The 23,567-nt window shown below is 53.8% G+C and overlaps 1 protein-coding gene across 10 annotated transcripts in view; it reads left to right on the forward strand.

Moving 5' to 3' along the window:
- The window catches only part of Myh10 (myosin heavy chain 10), a 120,996-nt gene extending 97,860 nt beyond the window's left edge, over positions 1 to 23,136 (forward strand). For all 10 annotated transcript variants that reach the window (XM_063241903.1, XM_063241908.1, XM_063241905.1 and 7 more), the window contains 15 exons: positions 1,150 to 1,294; positions 2,434 to 2,640; positions 4,444 to 4,548; positions 5,958 to 6,110; positions 6,541 to 6,789; positions 7,191 to 7,403; positions 8,695 to 8,907; positions 11,081 to 11,242; positions 14,067 to 14,195; positions 16,620 to 16,708; positions 17,471 to 17,594; positions 17,671 to 17,879; positions 19,211 to 19,319; positions 20,347 to 20,519; positions 21,429 to 23,136. In XM_063241903.1, coding sequence (XP_063097973.1) covers positions 1,150 to 1,294; positions 2,434 to 2,640; positions 4,444 to 4,548; positions 5,958 to 6,110; positions 6,541 to 6,789; positions 7,191 to 7,403; positions 8,695 to 8,907; positions 11,081 to 11,242; positions 14,067 to 14,195; positions 16,620 to 16,708; positions 17,471 to 17,594; positions 17,671 to 17,879; positions 19,211 to 19,319; positions 20,347 to 20,519; positions 21,429 to 21,573 — 2,425 coding nt within the window. In that variant the 3' untranslated portion in view covers positions 21,574 to 23,136. The remainder of the gene's footprint in view (positions 1 to 1,149; positions 1,295 to 2,433; positions 2,641 to 4,443; positions 4,549 to 5,957; positions 6,111 to 6,540; positions 6,790 to 7,190; positions 7,404 to 8,694; positions 8,908 to 11,080; positions 11,243 to 14,066; positions 14,196 to 16,619; positions 16,709 to 17,470; positions 17,595 to 17,670; positions 17,880 to 19,210; positions 19,320 to 20,346; positions 20,520 to 21,428) is intronic.
- Positions 23,137 to 23,567: the final 431 nt, after the last annotated feature.

The raw sequence follows: 23,567 nt of genomic DNA on the forward strand, positions 1-23,567 counted from the left end.
GTAGAGGTCAGGAGCCAAACTGCTCACCCCAAGAAAGACCCAGTAGGCGGAACACTGTGGAAGCCCGGTGAATGAAAACATCGGGGGTCATCTTGATGGACGCCAGGCCTGACGGTGTCTGACGACCAGCCGAGCAGGGAGCCGTGTGGCCGAGCCAGGCTGAGCCACAAAGGCTCTTCAGTGATTCCTTGCATCTGGGCAGTGTGCGACCACAGAGCCAGCAGCCACGGCAGGCTTTTCACTTAGCGATGATCTCAGCCCTCAGGATCTCGCAGGCTGCTTGCAAGGGGAGAAAATGTGTCTGTGCACGGTCAGCAACGGAAACTGAGAGCAGCTTTGCCAGCAGTGTGCCTCGGGATTGTTGGGAGCTGGTGAGCCAGCGGTAACACAGGTCTTAGCTGGCACTGCTGGTGTGAGCCCTCCCTGTCCTGGGGTGTCTTTCCTGCTGTGGTGCTCAGGATGGAGCCACGGCCTGAAGCTCACCAGGCAAGTGCTGTGCCACACCCCAGCTCTGGGTTTCAGTCCCTCAGACTTTGTGCTTGACCAGCGGCCCTGAGGAATGACTTGTGATTGGTTGGTACTAGTGTTACTAATTCTGTTAGTAACACAACTTGGTTGTTCAGGGTACCCAATGCATACGGTAATATTTACAATGCAGAGGCACGTGACACTGATAGATTTTGTACTTTACATGCAGGTTAGGTAGAAAGAACCTGTTTTGCTCAAAACATTCACATCTCTGGTCCCACTGCCTGCTCTGTCTCGTCAAACCCAGAGCGCCTTTCTGGCTCCGGAATGTGGCCTTGAAGCCTGCCGTCCCCTCTCCCCGAGCCCAGCCATAGCCCCTGGCTCACCTTTCTCCTGAGCCTCTTGAGTCGGCCACACTGGCCCGCAGTCTGGCATCTTGTGTCAACCAGCTCCCATCCCACATGAGCCCAGACCACCCAGAACAGTTGGGAGATGCTCAGAGGTGTCAGGGACAGATGAGGAAGGGAAGCTGGCCAGTGTCCAGTGGACGCCAGCTTCCTGGCGAACCGTGTCTGGTCTTCATCATCAAGAGATCGGCTGCAAGGGTTAAAGCAAAAATAGCACTTAAACAAAGTGTGGGTGACTAATTCTGATCTTTGTTGTATAAAAATGTTTCTTCAGCACCAAACGGGAACAGGAGGTGGCAGAGCTGAAGAAGGCTCTCGAGGAGGAAACTAAAAACCACGAGGCTCAGATCCAGGACATGAGGCAGCGACACGCGACGGCCCTGGAGGAGCTCTCTGAGCAGCTGGAGCAGGCCAAGAGGGTAAGGGGCCCGGCCGTGTGCCCGTCAGACAGGTGCCCTCGGCGGGCACGGGGGACCCCGCTCAGCCCTGCGCTAGGCTGACAGGGAGCCGTGGCTCACAGCCCTGAGTGGCTTCCCAGTCCTTCTCCCTCACCGATGCCAGGAAGTCACGGTCCACGTTCCCTCTGGGATGTCCTCGTGCTGTGTCTCCCAGGACATCAGCCTCCAGCTCCCGCCTCCTGTGCAGCGGCTTCCTCCTCACTCCCAGGAGCCTTTCCCTGTGTCTGCTTCTCTGCCTGGCCACCTGCCTCTAACGAGGGCGCCGACCGTGTTACAGTGTACTAAACTTCCACACGAGTGGGCTCAGTCCCTGCGCCCAGTTCTGTGTGCCCCGCTTCCTTGGGCTTCTTCACAGCCCCCCTCACCGTCTGCATTTAAAGGGTGAGGAAAGAGGCCCAGCAGGGTAAGGGGGCCACGCCAGGGCCGCGTCACTGCTAAGCAGGAAGGCAGGCTGAAGCCAGGCTACCTGGCCCAGAGTCTCCGGGAGCCCCAGCTCCCCCTGCGGCACCCCCAGAGAGCCTGCATGCTGGGAGCCCCACGTTAGCCAGGGGTTATTTTCACTGGTGCTAGGATTGAATCCAGGACCTTTTTCTGTTGCCAATCAAGTACTCTACCACTCAGACAGACAGGCATACATGCACACCAGTAAACTACCACTCGGGGACACACACACACACACACACACACACACACACACACAGAGTCATTTTTATCTTGTTTTGAGACAAGGCTGCCTTGACTTTGTCATCCGCCAGCCTCAGCCTCCTGAGCAGTGGGATTACAGTTTGTACGCCACACCTGGCTTACACATGTTAAACTAACAAGACATGGTAGCTGTTACATAATGTGCACAGTTCCCCCTCCTTGTGTGGACCGTGAACATTGCACAGTGCCACGAGCTCCAGTGGTAGGGCATTCCTCATACAAAAGGTTTGCCACTCAAGCAGCAACAGAGGTTTTTGTTCACTCGCTCATTCATTCAGCAAACATTGTCTACAGACTCACTATGTATCGGGTACATTTCTGCAGATACACAAGCTGTGCTTTGTACTGAGCTTTTAAAAATAACTCATACATTGTTCTTCCCAACCCTCTCCTAGTTCAAAGCGAATCTAGAGAAGAACAAGCAGGGCCTGGAGACAGACAACAAGGAGCTGGCCTGCGAGGTGAAGGTGCTGCAGCAGGTCAAGGCTGAGTCTGAACACAAGAGGAAGAAGCTCGACGCCCAGGTCCAGGAGCTGCACGCCAAGGTCTCCGAGGGAGACAGGCTCAGGGTGGAGCTGGCCGAGAAAGCTAATAAGCTGCAGGTAAGCTGGGGCGCCTGGGTGCCGGTGCAGCGTCCTGGGTGAGCCCTGTGCACGCTGCTGGGGCGCTCTCCCGGGCAGCAGGGAGTTCCTGCAGCAGCCTGTGTGCAGCACCCGTGACACCCATCGGTGTCCAGGACCTCACCAGGACCCACGCCTAGGCTGCCGTGGGAGCTGCCGTGGGCGCGCTCTGCCTGCACATCACAGATCCGCCTCCCAGGAGGAAGGCGGTATGCAGAAGCCTGGCGGGCACAGTTGGGTACCGTGAGCCACGCTGCCCTCGGAATGAGGCGGGCTCTCGAAAGTCCAGTTCCCGGACACCTAGTGTGGGCAGCGGCACAAGCAGGACTGAGGAGAAGCCTCCAGGCTGCAGGGGGGTGAGCACGCGTACCTGTGCGTGTGTACTGTCCACATCTGGAAGGGGCTCCCTTAGATGGACAGCCTTAGCGAGCTAGCAGCTCTGCACAGCATGAAAGCCGAGCGAGTGACCCTCAGCAGCCTGAGTCGCCCAGGCGAATGGCAGGGGCCTGTGCCGTGGGTCCTCCCTACGTAAGCGGCAGAGAAGGGCCCAAGGCAGGAGGGTCTCACCCGGCTGCAGACCCCTTTCCCACCACGTGGTTTCCAAGGCTCTGCTGTGGGCTCTCGGGAGCCCTCCACACCTTTGCTGACACGGCCAGAAGGAGCACAGAGGGCACCCTCCTGCCCCTTCAGAGTCCTCCCGCTTCTTCCCGTACCCACTTTCCTCGCAAAAAAATTATAAAACATACCACAGGGAACTTTTGGGACAGTTATTTTAGAGCTGTCCTTAACAGGATGAAAAGAAAAAAACTACTACATAGTGCTGGAATCTGGGCCTCAGAAGTAAGTAAGTATTCACGGTAAACACTCAAAGCCAAATTCCTTCTAACTGAATACTGGAATTAAAATTTCTTTGAGTCCCTAAAAAGTTTTCCAGTCCCATGGAATTACATGGATTACGTTTAACCCGAAGCATACACTTGATGCGTCTTGGTGTGGGAAGAATCGAGATGTCTGCCAGCGTCCCAGACTCTGATTCAGACAGGACGCTGCCACCTTCCCAAGGGGCTGGCTGGCATTTATGTCCCTTCGTAGCAAAAGCAGGGCCAGGTGGCCCACTCCCCGGAGGACGCCCGTCACGGCCACCCACCCCGCCTCTCTCAGGGAGACACTGCACTGGGTGACCTGGAGCCCAGCTGCTCACTTGAGCAGTGTCTTCAGTTTTTTCAGACTTTGTCACAGTGGAGGGCACCATGCCATTAACCCGCTAACCCCTCCCCATGCGCCCCCTCGCCTTCTCACGCCTGCGCAGTGTTCTGTCACTCTGCTGCAGTCCTGGGGTCCCCTCGTGTCTGCACAGTGGTGGCTGGGTCAGTTCCTGAATCTTTAAAACGTTCACTGCTCTTCCTGATCACTGGGAGACCCCACAGCCCGTAGAGCCAATCCAGGAACAGGGCGGAGGAGAACACTGTGGCGTCTTTCCAAGCCTGCGTTTCTGTTGGGTGGGTCTGGCCGCCCATGAAAGAAGACTTACAGACCAGCTTCAGAAAATGGCAGGAACAGTGGGATAAGCAGGCTTTCGGCGAGGGAGAGTATCTGAGGGCATTCTGAGCAGCGTGCCTTCCCGTGGTCACTGTGCTCTGTATTTCAGTGGAGATGTGCCTAGATTGACTTGGCAATTTCAGTTTACACATACGCCAAACACTGCTCCATTTATGTCTGTTTAAAGGCTGTGATTCCAAACCCTTTTTATCTCCTTACTATTGGATCAAACTTGATCTTTTACAGAACGAGCTGGATAATGTCTCAACGCTGCTGGAGGAAGCAGAGAAGAAAGGTATTAAGTTTGCTAAGGATGCAGCTAGCCTGGAGTCTCAGCTGCAGGACACACAGGTGTGTGGGTAGTCTGGTGTGGGCGAACATGTCACAGTGCATGAGCGCTGAAACCTCCTAGGTTTAGAATTGCCTCCTCCAATATCACCTCCCACTGACCCATGTTAAGCTTACACTGAGCCTCTTGTCCTCTGCCTGGCCTCGCTGTCTCAGGAAGTCACCGAGGCCCAGTGCTGTGACACAGAACCTGTGCTCCTGTGTCCTGCAGGAACCCAGGACATGACTTGAGCTGACATGGTGCCACACAGACTGTGGCTTACCCCAGAGGTGGTCCTGTTGCACTGTCTTATAATAAGGTGGTTTTTTAGGGTTGAAGTTTCACTTTGCCAACCTAGGTTGAGGGGTTTTTTTTGTTTTTTTTTTAAACCGGTACCAGGGATTGAACTCACAACCACGTGCTTGCAAGGCAGGCACTTATGCTGCTGAGCTAAATCCCCAGCCCAACTTTGCCAACCTAAACAGTTATAAACCCATTTTGTTAAAGGGTAAATTGATGCTTGTGTGTATCATACAGATACAGTAAATCTTGTGTTTTGGAAAGTTAAAGATAATTAGCACTTTTCTTGGAGTTTTACATCTTATTTTTATTAAATTTTCAAGAGTTTATAAGTGTTTATTTGCTGAGTCCCGAGCTAGATGTTGGATATAGAGGCACAAATCTCAGACAAACAGCAGATGGGGTAGTTAGGCCACTCAGGACTAGTTCACCATAACTAGGTTCACATGCAGTAACAAGACGCGTCCCAGCCGGTATACCCAGAGAGATCACAGAAGCCTCCACATTTAGCCCTTGACATTTTTCAAGTATGAAAGTAGCAAGACAGACATGTTTGCAGTTACACTGTAGAGAAATTAACTGGCAGAACACAGAAAGGGCAGCTAACTGGGGAAATCCCCAGAACCCTGCCGGGCACTGCCCGCGGCCTGGCGTGCGGCTAGGAGGAGGCAGGAGCAGAAGGCCAGGGCCCCCCAGACGAGGGCCAGGGGGACCGCGTCCTCCAGAGCCGGAAGCAGCTCCTGGCTAAGCACTTTGACAGAGCGAGCGCGTGCTCTGCGGCTTCCCTGGTGCATGGGTGTTCATGCCACGGGTTATTGCTCATCCACTTAGAGCGCGTTTTGTCTTGGGTTGGTTGCTTTTTGTTTTTTAAACATGGAATTTTTCATGGAGATTTTGTATTTCGGTGCTGCGCTCCCCCCACCCGTGCGGGGGGTCAGGCTCAGATGTCTGGTGGTTCATGTGACTCAATTGTTCTCTAGTTTTTATACAGTACAGAGTCACAGTACATGATGATGCTGTCCTTGTGAGGAGCTGGTCCACGTACACAACTCCGTTCATTGTACCTCGCCTCCCATCTCCCTCCTCCCCCACTCCTGAGTGTAACTTAAGTCCTGACTTCTTAAACCAACAGGAGCTCCTTCAGGAGGAAACACGCCAGAAACTGAACCTGAGCAGCCGCATCCGGCAGCTGGAAGAGGAGAGGAACAGTCTCCAGGAGCAGCAGGAGGAGGAGGAGGAGGCCAGGAAGAACCTGGAGAAGCAGGTGCTGGCCCTGCAGGCCCAGGTGAGTGTCCCCGTTAGGGAGAGAGCTGGGGTGCCCTAGATGTGTGTCGGCACCTGACGTCCCTGATGAACAGGACGCTTTCGGACTCCACTGGGGCATTTAATTAGGTTGTACCAAATTAAGCCTGTTAGAAGTCTTTCCTCTGACCCAGCCAAATGCTGATTTCCTGGAATGCTCATAGTGATGGCGGCCTTTAAAATAGACAGGGCCGTGCAGGTGTGTAAGGCTGTGATCCAGCCATCACTGTAGGTTATTAGCTAAGAAATTCAGTTTCGGTTGAAGACTCCTTTGTTTTAAAGTCATAGTGTTGATTTACAGCATTAGAAACACAGCACAAAATTTTAAGTAGCTTACGTTTTAAAATCCTTAAACACCAAAACCAGTGGAACCCTTCATGTTGGCATTTCTGTTTCTCCTGCCCCTCCCCCAGTTGGCCGATACCAAGAAGAAAGTAGATGATGATTTAGGAACCATCGAGAGTCTGGAAGAAGCCAAAAAGAAGCTTCTCAAAGATGTGGAGGCTCTGAGCCAGCGCCTGGAAGAGAAGGCACTCGCCTATGATAAGCTAGAAAAGACCAAGAACCGCCTGCAGCAGGAGCTGGACGACCTGACGGTGGACCTGGACCACCAGCGCCAGATCGTCTCTAACTTGGAGAAGAAGCAGAAGAAGTTCGACCAGGTGGGCTGCGGGTCCGGCGTCCCTCACATGGTCCCGCTGCCCATGCTGCCATCGGGCAGAGCCCTGCGTATGCCCCGTCCCAAATGTTGAGGACCAGAAGTTTTTCAGACTTAAGAGCTTTTTTCAGATTTTGGAATATTTGCATCTAGATAATTAGACGTCTTAGAGAGATGGGCCCTGTGTAAGCGTGAGATGTTTTACACACACAGATTCTCATGAACGCAGTTTTCTCTAACGTGTTTCGCGGTACCTGCGTCCTGGCTGTCCCCTGGCCAGCAGGAGTGGAACCCTCCTAGTGCGGCACCAAGGACGTTCAGATCAGGCTGCCCAGCTGACCTCTGGACAGGCCTTAGAAGTAAGCCGGACTCAGCAAATGCTGTTTCTTTGTCTTGACTTTGTAGCTGCTAGCAGAAGAGAAGAACATCTCTGCGCGCTATGCGGAGGAGCGGGACCGGGCGGAAGCGGAGGCCAGGGAGAAGGAAACTAAAGCCCTGTCCCTGTCCCGCGCACTCGAGGAAGCCCTGGAGGCCAAGGAGGAGTTTGAGAGGCAGAACAAGCAGCTCCGGGCAGACATGGAGGACCTGATGAGCTCCAAAGATGACGTGGGCAAGAACGTAAGTCGCCTGTGGGCCCCCGGGAGCAGGCCCACAGCGGAGCGCACCGGTGCACCTTGGCCTGCGTAAACGGGGCACTGGTGTCCTCGGGGTCAGCAGGCAGGTGGGCTGCAGTCTGCCACAGCTGATTCTCCACCCTGGAAGGGGACCTGTTTGAGATAGAGTCTCACTGTGTAGCCCAGGCTGGCCTTGAACTCCTGGCGATCCTCCTGCCTCAGCCTTCCAAGTGTGTGGATTACAGGAGTGTGCCACCACGCCAGGCCTAGATCTTAGAAATTTCTGTGACACTGACCCTCTTTCCTCTGTGCACACCTTCTATAAGAGCCTTGATGCTTCTTACTGAGCCCTCCATCCTCCCTCAGTACATGTTGAGTGCACCGCTGAACAAACTTCCACCTGGCATTCAACAGCGAGAGTCCAACCTAGCCCTGCCCCCAGATTCCACTGTGGCTGCCGGAAGCCTCTTAAACTTTCTAGGCTTCCGTGTCTTCATCTGTCACACAGATGGTACACCTGCCCCATTTCAGCCACTTCGAAAGACATGAAACTCTCTAAAGGTTAGGACTCATTCTCATGAGCCACGTGGTAAGCACAGGAAGACCTTCCTGCCAGGCGTCCTGTATCCTAGCACCCAGGGGACCAGCCCATAGACAGGGAGAGGCTCTCCAGAGTAGAAATGACCCCGGAACATAGTGAATGTTCCAACATGCACATCTAATTCCACAAACGCCTTTGGTGCCTGCTGACTGCTTAGAACACGGACCCACCGTCCTCAGGCTACCTCTGCGCACGCTGTGAGGTCTGACTGTGTGGGGCGAGGCTCTTTACAACTCCGGCCTCCTCACCACAGAGCCTGCTTCCTGGGCCCGACCCACCTAGAGATGCACGAGTCTGTATGTGGAGCGCTCCATGCCCAGCGATCTCTTCTGCAGCCAGTGAGTTGTGCCCGTGACACCGCAGGCAGGTGGCCAGCCAGCATACAGTGTCCTCTGTCACTGCGGTGTTTTCATTGGACAGTGGTCCTCTGGCTTGGCAAAGCTCTTGCCTCGCGGTCGTCAGAGGAGGCTGGTTACAGAACGTGCGTGAATAAAGAAGCCCATATTGGAGTTTCAGTTGTCTCCGAAATGAAAAGAGCAGCCCTGGAGGGAAGGGCAGGCGTGCACGGGGTTGCAGGCCAGCTAAGGAGCAGCCCAAGGCACGCCACACTGTGGTCTTAAGTGGGACGCCCACTGTCCTTAGCTGCCACCTCGGCCGAGGGTCACGGCTTCCTTGGTGCCTCTTTCTGGTTCAGGTCCATGAACTGGAGAAGTCCAAGCGGGCGCTGGAGCAGCAGGTGGAGGAAATGAGGACGCAGCTGGAGGAGCTCGAGGACGAGCTGCAGGCTACCGAGGACGCCAAGCTCCGCCTGGAGGTGAACATGCAGGCCATGAAGGCCCAGTTCGAGCGGGACTTGCAGACCCGCGATGAACAGAATGAAGAGAAGAAGCGGCTGCTGATCAAACAGGTGGGTGAAGGCAGGCGGCCTCTGCGGGAGGCTGTGCTGCGCTCCGAGCGCCCCCTCAGCCCCGGCCTGCAGGCAGACACATCAGCTGGGGTAGTTAGTGTAGCGGGTAAGAGGTGTGGATTCCCCATTTCCCACATGGTGCTGCTGCAGCCCACATAAGCCCAGCCCCTTCAGCAGCTGCCAGGCCTGCAGTGCAAGCCTAAGAAGGTCCACAGCAGGCCAGGGGGTGTGACAGGCGGGCCTTACAGAGCACTGCGCCCTGCGACGGCGTGCCCGCAGCTCTGCGGTCCACATCACGGGGCCTCTCAGATCACCCTTCAGGAGAGACGGAAGCAAAATGTCAATTACTTCTTTTACAAAGTTGCTAAGCATTTATGATGTGTATACTTCGGAATGCATGTTAAACTTAAATATTTATTTTTAGAAATCTTAATTTTTACCCCAAACCTCCTGAGCAGCAGCAACCTGTGTGTCAGCAAGCTGTGCAGAATATTCTAGTGCACAGGAGCTGGAGAACTGCTGCCTTGGATGAGACTGCTAGTTTAAAAACTCTTTTAAAGCTAGATACTGTGACAGTTCCTCGGAGTTTATGGTAACAGGTCTTAGATTCGGGACATGTTTAATTGTATTTTGCTGTTTTCATTCTGCTGAGGTTAACTATTAAGTACTTAACACTGGGTAACAAGTTACCCCAAACTTAGTGAATTAAAATACTGTCCGTGTCCCAGTTTCTGTGAGTCAGGAATTCAGAGCAGCTCAGTAGATGGCTGCGGCCCAAACAGGCTCCAGACCCAGGTGCAGGGGCCTCTGCAATCGCCGGGCCCCCGAGGGAACCCTCAGGGTCCAAGAGGCCCACTACCCTGCCTCTTACACCCTCGTCTCCCAGCACACTCCGTTTCTTTGATTTCATCCTGTTCGCACGTGGGGCCAGATCACCAAGTCTAGCTCCATGCAAGAGAACATCAGGCTCTAATTCTTAAAAGGAGAGCACCAGGAATTCAGGACGCTCTGTTACCTGCCTGCAGGTGCAGGCCAGGTCTCTGCGGCGCAGAGCTGGGGAAGGGAAATCCTTCTGCCCTGCTTCTCCTTCCCGTCCCCTGCCAGGGGAGGAGCAAAAGAGGCCTTGCCCTTGCCTTGGAGAGGACCAGGGGAGCCAGGTCCTCACCCCAGCCTCAGCATCGCCCAGAGCCCCTCCTCCCAGGAAGGCATAGGTTCCACAGCTACCCCGAGCCAGCGGCTTTTTGCCACTGGGGAGCACCTGCCAGACCCCTTCACTGCAGTTGGGGACACCTGGCACCCAGCAGCCTGCACTGGCACTTCCTGGACAGATGTGAGCCAGGGAGGCTGGGAAGCCTAGGTGACGGCCCCGGTGAGCTCACGAGGTGACGGAGCACGCAGCCCTACAGTTTCACGCATGGCCCTCATTTCTGGTTTGTCACTGGTGATTTAGGTATCAGGATTCTGGTTTAAAAAGAGCACTTTTTCCCAGCCTCTCTCACACAGTGCCGTCCCCATGGTGCAGCTAGAAGCGTGCAGAAAGGGAGGCCTGAGTGAATGCCCGTAGGGTGTGTCCCTGGGCCCGGAGTCCTGCCTGCATCGTCTCCCGCTCACCCTGCCTCGTGTTTCCACCTGCAGCCCCCAAGGATACTCTAAGCCAGTGTTCACTCTCTGTCTCCTCCACGAGTCCACTTTTACTGCTTCCTTCCTTCCTGACGTAGTTTCTGCCTGAGTCTGAAGCCCCTGTAATCAGGCGGTGCCCACCTTCACAGACCTGGTGACCAGCACTGCAGCAAATGCTGAGCACAAGGCAGGTCCAGTCCCGCAGCGCAGGAAGGGTTTGCACCCACCTGTCTCCCTGGGGCTTGGGCCAGCTACTCTTGGCCTCTGTGTTGTCTTCAGCCTTTGTGACACCCGGACTATGACCTGGAGGTCAGACTTCTGCCTCCTGCTGCCCCCTCGCAGCAGTCAGCAGGTGTGGGAACAGTGGCACCGGGTATGGTTTAGAGTCCTTTGGACAGGCCCGAACTGCGGAGGCTGTGTTAGCACAGTCTGCTGCGTAACAGCAGGAGACCCCTACTTTAGAGCAACGGCAGGCTCCGCTTCCCCACAGAGCCGGAGCCTTATGTGACAACAGGCTGTAACGCGCTCTGACCCGGTGCTGGTGCTGCCGCAGGTACGAGAGCTCGAGGCGGAGCTGGAGGATGAGCGGAAGCAGCGCGCCCTTGCCGTGGCTGCCAAGAAGAAGATGGAGATAGACCTGAAGGACCTGGAGGCGCAGATAGAGGCTGCGAATAAAGCTCGGGACGAAGTGATCAAGCAGCTTCGCAAACTTCAGGTGCGCACAGTGAGCGGCGGTCTCCGCACGGGGTCAGGTGGCCCTGCTGAGATCTGCTGGGGCAGAGCTGGCCAGCCGGGGAGAGAGACGCTGCCACACCCAGCCTGTCCTTGTATGGTGGAGTTTGGTGCCCAGCTCCTGCCACTCTGCAGGGCACAGTGTAGCTGTCCCCTGGGGCAGCAGGCCACAAAGACAGCACAGGCAGATCTGCTGTGTCTGCAGGAATGCCTCTTAGACACAGCTGAGTGCACAGTCACCGGGCAGCGTATCACTGCGGGATGGGACTCCTGTGCCTCCAGATGGCTCTGTGACGGCTCACGGAGCAGTGCCCAGCTGAGTCACCCTGAGGGAGGGTGGTGTGGCTCGGCTTCTCATGCCATGAGCATCAATGATCTTTTCAGTCTGTTGTCACCACTTTTGCTACCACGAGGACACAGCAGTGTCACTGACACAAAGACCAAAGAGGATCTCTACATAGTTCTCTGTATGGGCGGACATGTGAAATACTCAGCTGCTTACTTAGAATATACATTGTGTACATTACTTAATAGGTACTTACTGTGACAGAATTCACTGACCGTACAATTGACCCATCCAAAGTGTCTTTTCAGTTTTGTTTTGCGTATTTCGGGTTATGAAAAAGGGTCCCCGACACACACACATGTAGTTGTGGTCATCAGGTGAAGCCCGGTATTCATCAGCCGTCACTCCCACTGGCCACTGTCACCACGTCCGGTCACCCTTTCCGCCTCCAGAGAGTCACCTGTCTTGGCTGTTCCACATAACGGGACCATTTACACAACACAGGGCCTTTCCCGACTTCCTCTGTTACTCGGTCGGTGTCATGCTTTCCTGGGTTATGTTTAGCACAAATATTTTGTCACTTTATTACTGAGTAATTTTCTGTTGAATGGCTATATTATGTACACACATATTTTCTGTCGTATGGCTATATACATAGTGTACACACACATGTGTCCATTAAGCAGTGGACATCTGAATTATTTCTACTTTTTTTGACTATCATCATACTGCTGATAGGAACAGTCCTGCATATTTGTGTGGATATGGTGCTTTTGGTTTGCTGTAACGCATACCTACGAGGACTAGGTTATGTGAGAATTATTTAACTTCGAGAAATGGCCAAAGCGTCCCCCCGTGACTGCCGCTTTACCCGCCCGCCAGCTGTGTGTGAGGGTTCCGGGCGTCTGTGCTCTTGTCACACTTGTGTCCACCTGCTGATGAAGGCCGTTCAGTGAGTGTGAAATGGGACCCGTTGGGTTTTGATGGGGCATTTCCCCGGGGAGTAACACACTGAGTCTTTTTATGTTTGTCAGCCACTAACTTTGAGGGGAAAAACATCTTTCCATCTTTTCAATTAAGTTGTCTTGCTTAAATTTCCATTTGAAGCGGTCCTGTGTGCACCGTGGACATAAGTTCTTTATCAGATAAGTGATCCCCAAATACTTCTTGCCCCCAGGAGTTCTTTGTCCCCTGAAGGCAGTGATTGGTTGTAGCACAGAAGTTGTTAATTCCCTTTGGTTGTTGTGGTGTCTAAGACTGGCTAATTCAAGACTGAGAAGACTTCTGTGCTTTCTCGGAGGTGCATTTGCTTTTGGTTTTGGTACCAGGAATTGACCTCAGAACCTGGAGCTCGCCGGGCAGACACTGCCCCTGAGCTCTGTCCTCGGCGCCTCTGCGGTTTTTGACCCATTTCAAGCTCACTTGTGCTGTGCGGCTTGAGGTACAGATACCACTTCTTTTAACTTCATCTTCTAGCTTCGTTTTTTTCCATACGAATATCCAGTGCCTACCACCACCGAAGAGTGTTCATCTCCTGCTGAATCGTTTTGACATCCTTGCAGACTTAATGTTTTTAGTTCTGGACTCAGTTCTGCTCCATTAGTATGTGTTTATGCTGTGCATTAGCCCACAGCTCTGATTAACTTGGTGGCAAGTTCTGAAATTGCAAAATATGATTTATCCAATTCTATTCTTTCTCTTTTGTTCTTTCTCAAGATTGTTTTGGCTATTCTGATGGTGTTCTTGAAATTCACTACACAGTGTATTTTAAGAGAGCTTGTCAAATTTCTACCAAAAGAACAAAAACAACAAAGACAGCTCCTTCTGGACTTTAAGGGTTGATGCCATTATGAAAGGTTATTTTGCACGTTCTTAGTATATAGGAATATAATTGCTTTTTGTATATTGACTTGAGGCTTGCAGCTTTTTTTAGTAGATGCTGTAAGATTTTTCCATATGCAAGACCAGCAAACTAAACACGTTACTTCTTCCTGTGTGATCTGCATGCTTCGTTTATCTTGCCTGATGATCCTCGCTCTTATCTCTGTTACAGTAGTAAGCAGAAGTGGCCAGATCATGTGCCTTTGGCTTGCTGCTCATCTTTTAAGGGGAAAACATTCAGTCTTAGATCCATAAATATATTAATTTTCCACTGGTGCCCTTTATAGGAACTGAGCAGGTTTTCTTCTTAGCTCTTTGTCTTTAGAGGAAGAAGTGTTAAATTTTGTCAGATGCTTCTTCTGCGTTTATCGAGATGACCGCATGTTTTTGGTTATTCCCGGGTAATCGTCAGGTAAATCCTTCCTGAGCATAGTTCATATTCCTTTTGAGGTGCTGTCAGATGCGGCGTGTGACCCTTTTTCTTGAAGATGGGGTGTTAGTCCATATTCTCTGTTGTGATATCTTATCATTTCTTGTTTGTGTATTTACACTTAATATGTATTAATTTTACAATCTGGAAAAATAAATATCAAAAAACTAAGAATGAAAACTATCCCCAAACCTTCTGATTTAATCTTAGGCTCAAATGAAGGATTACCAGCGTGAATTAGAAGAGGCGCGTGCGTCCCGAGATGAGATTTTTGCTCAATCCAAAGAGAGTGAAAAGAAATTGAAAAGCCTGGAAGCTGAGATCCTCCAGTTGCAGGAGGTTTGTTTATTATTCATCCGTCTCTTTAGCCCTGACATTTCCCTAAGATCCCCCATCATGTCTATGGGATGTATATTTAGTATCTCTGTAGGCTAATTTCATTGTCCGTTTTTAATGACTCTCATGACTTCGTCTGGCAAGCAGAAAATGGTTACTCATATATATTCCTCTACTTGACTAAAGGCAAAAAAGCCGACCCTGCAGCCGCCTCGAGGCCTCGCTGCTCTGAGAAGGGAGCGGGCTTTACTCGGTTCATGTTGGTGAGCCGAGTTGGGACCAGGTACCTAACAGCGGTGTACAGTAGGATCCTGCTTTATTCGGAAGCACTGTTCGTGTGACTTTAAACAAGTGTGCTTCGCTGAATCCCTTGGGTAAACAATCGTGTAATCAGAGCTACTCGCACTCATTTTCATCAGTCCTTCCGGAGCAGGACTGGTGAAACGTGGTGTGCGGTGTGGACTATTTGTGTACGACGCTTAATACAGATATTTCTGTATAGATGAAGGATGATTCAGATCTATTCAGAAATTGGAAAGAGAAATTGAAATATTAAAATCAGTTAATATAAAAATTTTAAATAATACCAAAGGCAAAACCTGAGCTGTCAAGAAAGAAAAAGAACTTTCTAGGAATTAGAAATGAAAGGTGAACTGAACACCAGATCCGTGAACACTGAGCCTTCAGTGTTTTCTGTCTCCGTTTCTGTCAGGTTTGTTTTCTGATCACGTGCATGTGTGTGTGCGCGCGCGTGTGTGTGTGTGTGTGTGTGTGTGTGTGTGTGTGTGTGCACTAGGAGTGAAACCTTGCACACGCTCCGTATACCCACTGCCACTGAGCCGCCCGTAGCCCCTCATTTTCTTGGCTTCTCGGGCACTGAGCTCGTCAATTTCCAAGCCCTTCTCTACTTGAATATGTATCAAATACTCTTCATTTCCCCCTGGAACGAGCTTTCCCTTCATCCCACAAGTCTGGATACAAAGTGACTCATTGTCATTTAATTTTATATTTTTCTAATTTCTAGTATGACTTATACTTCATCCCATGAATAATTTAAAAGTGTGATTTTAATTTCCAAATGTATACATTTTTAAAAGCCGGCTTCTCGTTTTATCCTGGCATGGTGGAGCATGCTGAGTGTAGCTCTAGGCCTAGAACACTGCTGGTTTTCCTAAGCACCTCCTGTGTACTTGAGGAGAATATGCAATAGGGAAATGAGTCAGGTGAGATCCCCAATGCTCGATCCCCAAGGTGTGGGGCCCGTCGAGCTCCTCCCAGCCAGCTTTGGGCCGTGACCTGAGTGCCCAGGTGGCACTCCCTGTGCCCAGGGCTCGGTTACTCTGAAAAGCAGCATGTTTACCCCGTATATCCAGGCAGGGAGAAGACACTGAGCTGTCAAGCCAGCTCGCAGTTCTGATGCTTTTCCTTCGCTCAGACACCTCTGTCCATCTGGTTTATGGCCCCCTGGGTCCTTTCCGTTCTCCAGGGGTCACTCAACCTTCCTAAAGCAGGCTCAGGCCAGTGGACAGGAGCTCAGAGTGTGTCCAGGGCTCAAGGGAACTAAATACCAGAGACCAGAGGGCAGAGCTGCGATCTGCAGCCCTCAGTTTAGGCCCAGAACATTCCACAAGCTGCCATCACATCGTGCACTGCTGCTCCCCCCGCCTGACCCGCCTGCCTATGCCCAGCACTCCATGGGCTAGAACGTGGGCCCTGGGTGCACATGCCAGTGCATGCTGGTGGCTCCTGGGAAGCCCTGCCCCTCAGACACTGCCAGGATGTGCATAGCTCTCAGGGGGGCATCTGGTAGAAGGAGCCCTGGCTTCTGCCGCTGACCAGCCGTGGGACTTGGAGCTGGTTGCTTCATCCATAAAAATTCCAGGGGTCTTTCCCCCACTGGAGCAGAAACATACCAGATTCCTTGGCGGCAAGCCATCTTTCTGAGGGTGCCCAGCCCACTGAGGCCCAGCTCTGCACACACTGAGCCCCAGGCCACGCGCCACACCCCCTCCCTCGGGAGCTGTGGCCCTTGCTGCCCCACTGCCCTGACACTCACTGATCTTTTTATGCTTCTGATCTCTGAACCTTATGGAAAAATGTTTCAAGACCACAGTTTGGAGTGGCTCGTGTTCCTTTAGGTTCAGGATAAAGTCTGTTCAGTTCATCCTGCCAGGGTAGCTACCTCTTCTGTGGGAAGGAACAGCACAGCCCTCAGGCAGACCAGGTTCTCACAGGGTTCTTGTTTGGGGTGTTGACACCACACATCCCCTGGCTGGCCTTGGCACCTTCCTCAGCACGGCTGCCAGTTTCATTCCTCACACCTAAACTGCAGGTTGGGGTACACACAAAAGCAGCTGGAGCAAAGCCCCCACAAAGCCAGGCACAGTCACAGTAACGGCCCAAACCTAACGCAGTCTCAACCCCCAGGAACTGGCCTCATCCGAGCGCGCTCGCCGACACGCCGAGCAGGAGAGAGATGAGTTGGCAGACGAGATCGCCAACAGCGCGTCGGGCAAGTGAGTGTCCTGGCAGAAGGGAGGGGGGGCACGTCGGGAAAGCAGTGGCACCAAGCCCAGCTGTTCATGGCCCATAGCTCCCTGCCCTCAGGCCACGCTGTCCAGAGGCTGGGCTCTGGCTGAGCGGCCACCTGCCGCCTGGCAATCAGGAGTGGGCCTGCCCAGCCGCTCGGGGACTGGAAAGAACGTGAGGTGCTGACCTGACACTCCTGATAATCCCGGCACGGGTGCCAACGGCCTGCATACATCGTAATGTGTGTCTGCAGACCGTGCTGACCTGACATTAGGTTTCTTAGATCTTTCTTTGGATTCCTTTTTTATTAAAAATCATTAACTTGGGCTGGGGATTTAGCTCAGCAGCACAAGCACCTGCCTGGCAAGCGCGAGGTCGTGATACCGCCATTTAATTGCGTACCGGGGGCTCGTCCTGTACTTTCTTGCCACGCCATGACAAGGGCCTGGCAGTTTATTTACAGAGCTGAGCAAGGCTTTTCCAAAAGGATCTTACTTGAATTTAAAGTCGGCCGCCCCTGTGATCTGTGGACAGATGCACAGACGCAGAGGCGGCAGCAAGCAGGTGACGCAAGGCTGCCACGGCAGGCCAGGCCAGAGGTGACAGCCTGAGCCGGAGAGACAGACGGGGCTGGCAGTGGACTGGGGCTGGGTGCGCGGGAAGGAGCGCCCAGGTCCCTGTGGCAGTGTGGCGATGAGCGCTCCTGAGGTTCTCAGTGTGTGCTGTCACTGCCCCCTCGCCCTGGCCAGGTCCGCACTGCTGGATGAGAAGCGGCGGCTGGAGGCCCGGATCGCACAGCTGGAGGAGGAGCTGGAAGAAGAGCAGAGCAACATGGAGCTGCTCAATGACCGCTTCCGAAAGACCACGATGCAGGTGGCCAGCGCAGCCCACCCCTGGGGAGCGCGGCTCCCTCTCTGCACACGTAACCAACCCAGCTCTGCTCTTGCAGGTGGACACACTAAACACAGAGCTGGCAGCAGAGCGCAGCGCCGCCCAGAAGAGCGACAACGCACGTCAGCAACTGGAGAGGCAGAACAAGGAGCTGAAAGCCAAGCTACAGGAGCTGGAAGGGGCCGTCAAGTCCAAGTTCAAGGCCACCATCTCAGCCCTGGAAGCCAAGATCGGGCAGCTGGAGGAGCAGCTGGAGCAAGAGGCCAAGTAAGAGACTCTCCTGTCAACCAAGACGCGGTGTGGCTACTGCCCTGTATGCTGTGCACTGCACACTCTGCACTGGCCTCTGGGCCGGTCGGCACCCGAGGCTGCCCCCGGCCCGCAGGGCGCTCCCAGGACCACAGCAGGCGCTGTGGGACAGATGTGCCGCAGTGCTCAGGCTGGAAGGACAGGCGGACTCCACGAGGGGCTGTAAGCGCCTCCTGAGTTCAGCCGAGGGCCCGTGATTTCCTGGGTGCCCTGAGTTACAGCCCAGCCCAGAGTCGGTTCCCAGGTAGACAGCATCCTGCGAGACCAGCAGTGTGCTGGCAGAGAAGAAATGGAATGTGACAAAAGCCAAAGCTTTCCTTCCCCTCCGGGAAGGGCTCCTGAGCGGTCTCCGATTGCTGTGAAACTCGCGGTGGGAGTGGAGAGGGACTGCAGGGCGCGGCTTCAGCAGGCGCGTGCAGGGCCCGAGCTCCCAGCCAGAGCTGAACAGCTTCAGTTCACCCCGGGGGGCCTTGCTCAGAGCGCAGCAGGTGTCACCGGTGCTGCCCACCGCCCTCTTGTGGACGGAAATGAAACAACTCGGTTTTGCTTTTAGCTGTAATTAGCATGGCTGGCCCCTCACCTTGCCCACTGTGTATATTCTGGCATAGTGTCTAAAGAGCGTTTGTGTTGCCCAGGAGTCCACAAGTAAGTCGCCTCTTCTCCACCTGGGACCAAGTCCAAACAGGGTGGGTGGGTGTGTGTGTTTTGGGGTTTTTTTGTTTTTTGTCTTTTTCCTTTTTATCGGTATAGCCCCAGGTGTGTTTGTTTTGATTCTAACCAGTAAGTATATGTGGGCTAATTGAAATCATCACTTAATAAAGTGGCTGTTTTGTGCGTCCTCCAGGTTAGAAGCCTGGTGATCAGACTGACCCACCAAAGGTTTTGTCTTTTTCTTGAGATAAGGTCTTGCTGTGCAGTTCAAGCTGGCCTCAAACACACAGTGATCCTCCTGCCTCAGCCTCTCGAGTGCCAGTATTGCAGGCATCTGCCACCATGCCCACCTCTGGTTTTTGGTCTAAAGTCTGGGTGTGATATAACTGATACGTGTTTTATGTATAACATTTAAAGTGTGTAATTCCTTTAATAGCAGGAGTAACACACTTGTCAGCATTGAGAAATCATTAAAAGTAATTCCTGCTCTGACCTAAAGAAGAAACTTCAGGGCCATCATAGTTGTCCAGGAAGATGCTCTAATGTGTCTTCTTTCAAAGAAAAAGGACATCAAAGATCTTTTCCCATTCAAAATATAATTTCACGAATTTCAAAACCTACTGTCACTGTCTTCGCAGGGAACGAGCAGCTGCCAACAAACTGGTCCGTCGCACTGAAAAGAAGCTGAAGGAAATCTTCATGCAGGTGGAGGATGAGCGGCGGCACGCGGATCAGTACAAAGAGCAGGTGAGTGGGGCTTGGTGTCGCCTGTCCTGGAGCACGTTAGCCCGAGGCTGGCCAAAGGCTGTGCAAACTGGCAGAGCTAAGAAAGGGTCGTAACTCCTGACTCTGGTGTTCTCACAGCCCCAGCGGGCATCTGTGGGTGCCAGGGATCGAGGGTACAGAGTGGAGCACTTAGCTCATGACACATGGCAAAGGGAGGCGAGCGGGAGGCCCGGACGTACGTGGCCCAGACTGAAGTTGAAAGCTACCGTCTTCCTCCCAGTCTGGTTACCTCCCTGGGGCCCAGACAGGTGCTGGCCGTAAGCAGTCGTGAAACACTGGCTGGATGGGGACAGGTGCAGGAGACACAGAGTAGACAGTGACGAGCACACCTGGCGCACCTGCAGCAGACGCCTGGGCTGCAGGACAGGTTTGAGCCCCGCGGCCTGGGGCTGTGCTCTGCCTCCAGCTCGCTCTGCTCTGCTGAGTCTCTGCTGCACACACTGGGCAGGAAAGCGGACAGAGCTGAGGACTCGCGGCCTGTGGTTGGGGTCTCCTACTCCAGTCCTGGGCTTCTCTCCCCACGTCCACCCGCAGGGCCTAGCAGGACCAAGGCAGTCCTGGAGCGGGGTGAACGGGACCCACACCTGTACGTTCAAGGTGAAGGGTCTGATGGGAGCTCATGGCTCCGCAGTGGGCCTGTCCTTGAATCCAGGTATGATGCGGTGAACACAGCCTGCAGTTAGTGAGGGCTCACTGCTGATGCTGGTACATTTGCAGGAGTCCAGATTCTCTGACAATGCAAATGATTCTCATAGCAAGAAAACTCAGGAACAAACAGTTTGGGTTTAGGTTTCGTGAGCCTACCTTCTTGTGCAGATACTGGCTTTGCCGAGACTGGCAGACAAATTAAACCCCACAGAGCAGCCCCAAACACCAAAGCGCCCATAGCGTGTACCCGCATGCCCACCAGCAGACTGTGCAGACACCTCAGTGCAGAGGCTGGTACTGGACCCACTGTTATGTTCTCTTGCTGCTTGTGACCCCCAAGATGGAGAAGGCCAATGCCAGGATGAAGCAGCTGAAACGCCAGCTGGAGGAGGCTGAAGAGGAAGCCACGCGTGCAAATGCATCTCGGCGAAAGCTGCAGCGAGAGCTGGATGACGCCACGGAGGCCAACGAGGGCCTGAGCCGCGAGGTCAGCACGCTGAAGAGCCGGCTGAGGTGAGCCCGGCGGGCCCTGCCACACTGGCTGGAGGCAGGCGGCTCGGCAGGCTCGGGCAGGCTGGCCTGCAGCAGCTCGCGCAGATGGCCACTGGGGTCAGGCTGCAGACTGCTGACCCCGACAGGTGTGTGTAGGGAGCAGAGAGGGGGACAGGCCACTCGCATGCTCTGGCCTCTCACGGCGGAGCAGACCAGTACAACACGCATGGCTGGAGAACCAGGCAAGGACACTCGGGGTCTAGTGTCCATCCGTCGTCGTGTGACGAGGTCCCAGGCCCATTCAGCAGCTGCTGCTCTGTTCCACCAGCGAGGGCACAGTGTGGAAGCACGGAGCAGGTCCCTGCCCCAGGGAGGCATGGTGGCCAGGGGCACACAGTCTGAGCCCGCTTCACTCAGGCAGCTGGCTAGCAGGGGCATTCTGGCTCGGCTTGGCTTGATTTGCTTTTATAGTTCAGGCTGGCATTCGGCTCACTGTGCAGCCCAGGCTGGCCTCGGACTCCCAGGTGCTGGGCCCACAGGCAGGCCCACCATACCCAAGCCAGCTTCCACATTTCCAAAGGGCCTTTTAAAAAGCACAACAGCAAAGTCTGTGACCGAGGCCATATGTGGCCTACGAAGCCTAGGTAACAGCCGTGCTTCTGGCCCACTCTAGAAAGAGGACGGGGGCAGGCAGAGCTTTGCCTAGGTCCGGCTCTCTGCCGGTCTCCACGTTTCTGTCACAGACGGGTTAAGTCGAGGCAGGCCAACCCCACGCCCGCCTCTGGGGCGGGATGGTCCTGGGTGCTGCAGAGACGCACAGTCACTGCTGCCCGCGCAGGCCGGGACGGCCAGCCTGTGTCACACTGTGTCGCTGGGGGTAAGCTGACTGCACAGCCCCAGCCCCTTCTCACCCTCTGCTCTGCTCCCCAGGCGGGGCGGCCCCATCAGCTTTTCTTCGAGCCGGTCTGGTCGGCGCCAGCTGCACATCGAGGGGGCTTCCCTGGAGCTCTCAGACGATGACACCGAAAGTAAGACGAGCGACGTCAACGAGACACAGCCGCCCCAGTCCGAATAGTCCCGGAGCCGAGGCAGCAGTCAGGGCTCACACGGGAACTCCGCCAGCGCCAGCCCGCCTGGTGCCTCCTACCGATTCAGGATCAATCGGCAAGTACAGGATCCCTTCTGGAAAGATCGACTGTGTCTTCAGGCTCTCAGCCACGCAGACTGCATCCTGCTTCACTAGGTACAATTGCCCCTTTTATATATATACATACACAAGATGTATTAAACAGATTGTCCCATCGTCGCATCTATTTCCATATATCCATCCGGAGACCATTTTATAACACGTGTAAGAGGAGAACCCTTTCTAAGACAGAAGCTCCAGGCCCTCCGCTGCCAGTCTGGGCCGTGGGGCAGCCCGTGGCCGTCGCTCAGTCGCTCTGCATGCTCTGTCGTACAGACAGGTAACTTAGTGTGTTCCTGTGGCCTCGACCCCCGGGCCGCACCGTCTCTTAGAACATTGTGGACCCTGACTGCACCTGTTGCGTCCTGCCCTTCAATAATGATCACTGTTTCAGCGAGCAAACTGTGAAAGGGACTCTGGGAGACTGGGGTGGGGGTGGCGGACTGGGGGGCACGCGTCCAGTGAGGGTCACGATGCCTGTCTCCCGGGGGGCTCCGCCCCTCGAGTTGGTGGTATCCCCGCATCTACTCCTGTGAACCGTCCTGGCCAGGGCTGGTCTGTGCACACAGAGGGTGGTGGCCGTGATGCGGCTGGGGCACAGGTGGCAGCCATCACAGTGACTTCCGCGTGGTCTCCTCAAGTGTCTGGTTCGGCCAGTGCCCTTCTCTCCGGGAGCAAGCAGCCACGGCCCCACAGGAGCTAGCAGAAGGCCCTTCCTCGCCTGCCAGGCCCTCGTACTGACCGTGCAAATTCAGCCACTGCTTTGAGCCCAAAATGGGAACGTTGGTTTTGTGTCCAAGGCTTGTTCTAAGTTTGTCAGCGAGGTCTAGAGGACCTTGAGAACAGATGCCATCGCCTGAATGTTGCCATGCCAGTGGGTGTGAACCCCCGTTTCATTTCCTTTCCCCTCCCCTTTGGACAGTGTTACAGTGAACACTCTAGCACTCTGTTTTTGGTTGGTAGTTGAGCAAACTGACATTACAGAAAGTGCCTTAGACACTACAGTACTAAGACAATGTTAAATATATCATTTGCCTCTATAACAATTTAATGTATTAAGTTTTGACTCTGCTTCATATCATGTACCTCTCTAGTCAAAGTGGTATTACAAACATTCAGTGACAACAAATCAGTGTTAATGACAAATCCCTGATCCTCTGCAATGTGCTTGAAAACACAAACCTTTTGGGTTAAAAGCTTTAACATCTGTTAGGAACAATTTGTCACGTGGGTTGGGAATCTCCGATTTCTCCCTGTATGAATTGTACTGGCTGTTGACCACCAGACACCTGACTGCAAATATCTTTTCTTGTATTCCCATATTTCTAGACAATGATTTTTGTAAGACAATAAATTTATTCATTATAGATATTTACGCCTGCTCTGTTTACTTGGAGGAAAAGCACCCGTTGAGAATAAACAGACCTCAATAAACAAGAATAACCCTGTGCACATGGCTTTGTTTTCTCAGCTTCTGTTCCGATTCTGGCTGGAGGGGGTCAGCTCCACAGGCCCGTCACACAGCAGACTGACCTCCAGGCAGCCTGTGGCCCAGCCTTCCCACCCGTGGCTTCTTAGCGCGTGGATGCTCAGGGAGGGAAAGGGCACCTACGGCGGGTAGTGCCGGAGGCCCACATGCCGAGGGAGCCGTTCAGGAGGCTCCGGTCACCAGTCAGTGAGCACAAGAGGCCCGAGAAGCTGTGGCCTACATTTTCAGACGGGATGCGAGCTGAAAACACTGCGGGAGGGGTCAGTGGTCCCCAAGGCCAGCTTTGCTACTGCAGGCCAGCTGGGGTGCAAGAAACCAGGAGGGCTGCGGTCACGAGTGCTCGCTCCACAACATGCGTAGGCTAGGTCCAGACACTGCTGGGCAGCGGCAGCAG

The sequence above is a fragment of the Cavia porcellus genome, unplaced genomic scaffold (genome assembly GCF_034190915.1).
Source record: "Cavia porcellus strain 051 isolate PalLab524CR breed Dunkin Hartley unplaced genomic scaffold, mCavPor4.1 scaffold_32, whole genome shotgun sequence".
Lineage (NCBI taxonomy): Eukaryota > Metazoa > Chordata > Mammalia > Rodentia > Caviidae > Cavia > Cavia porcellus.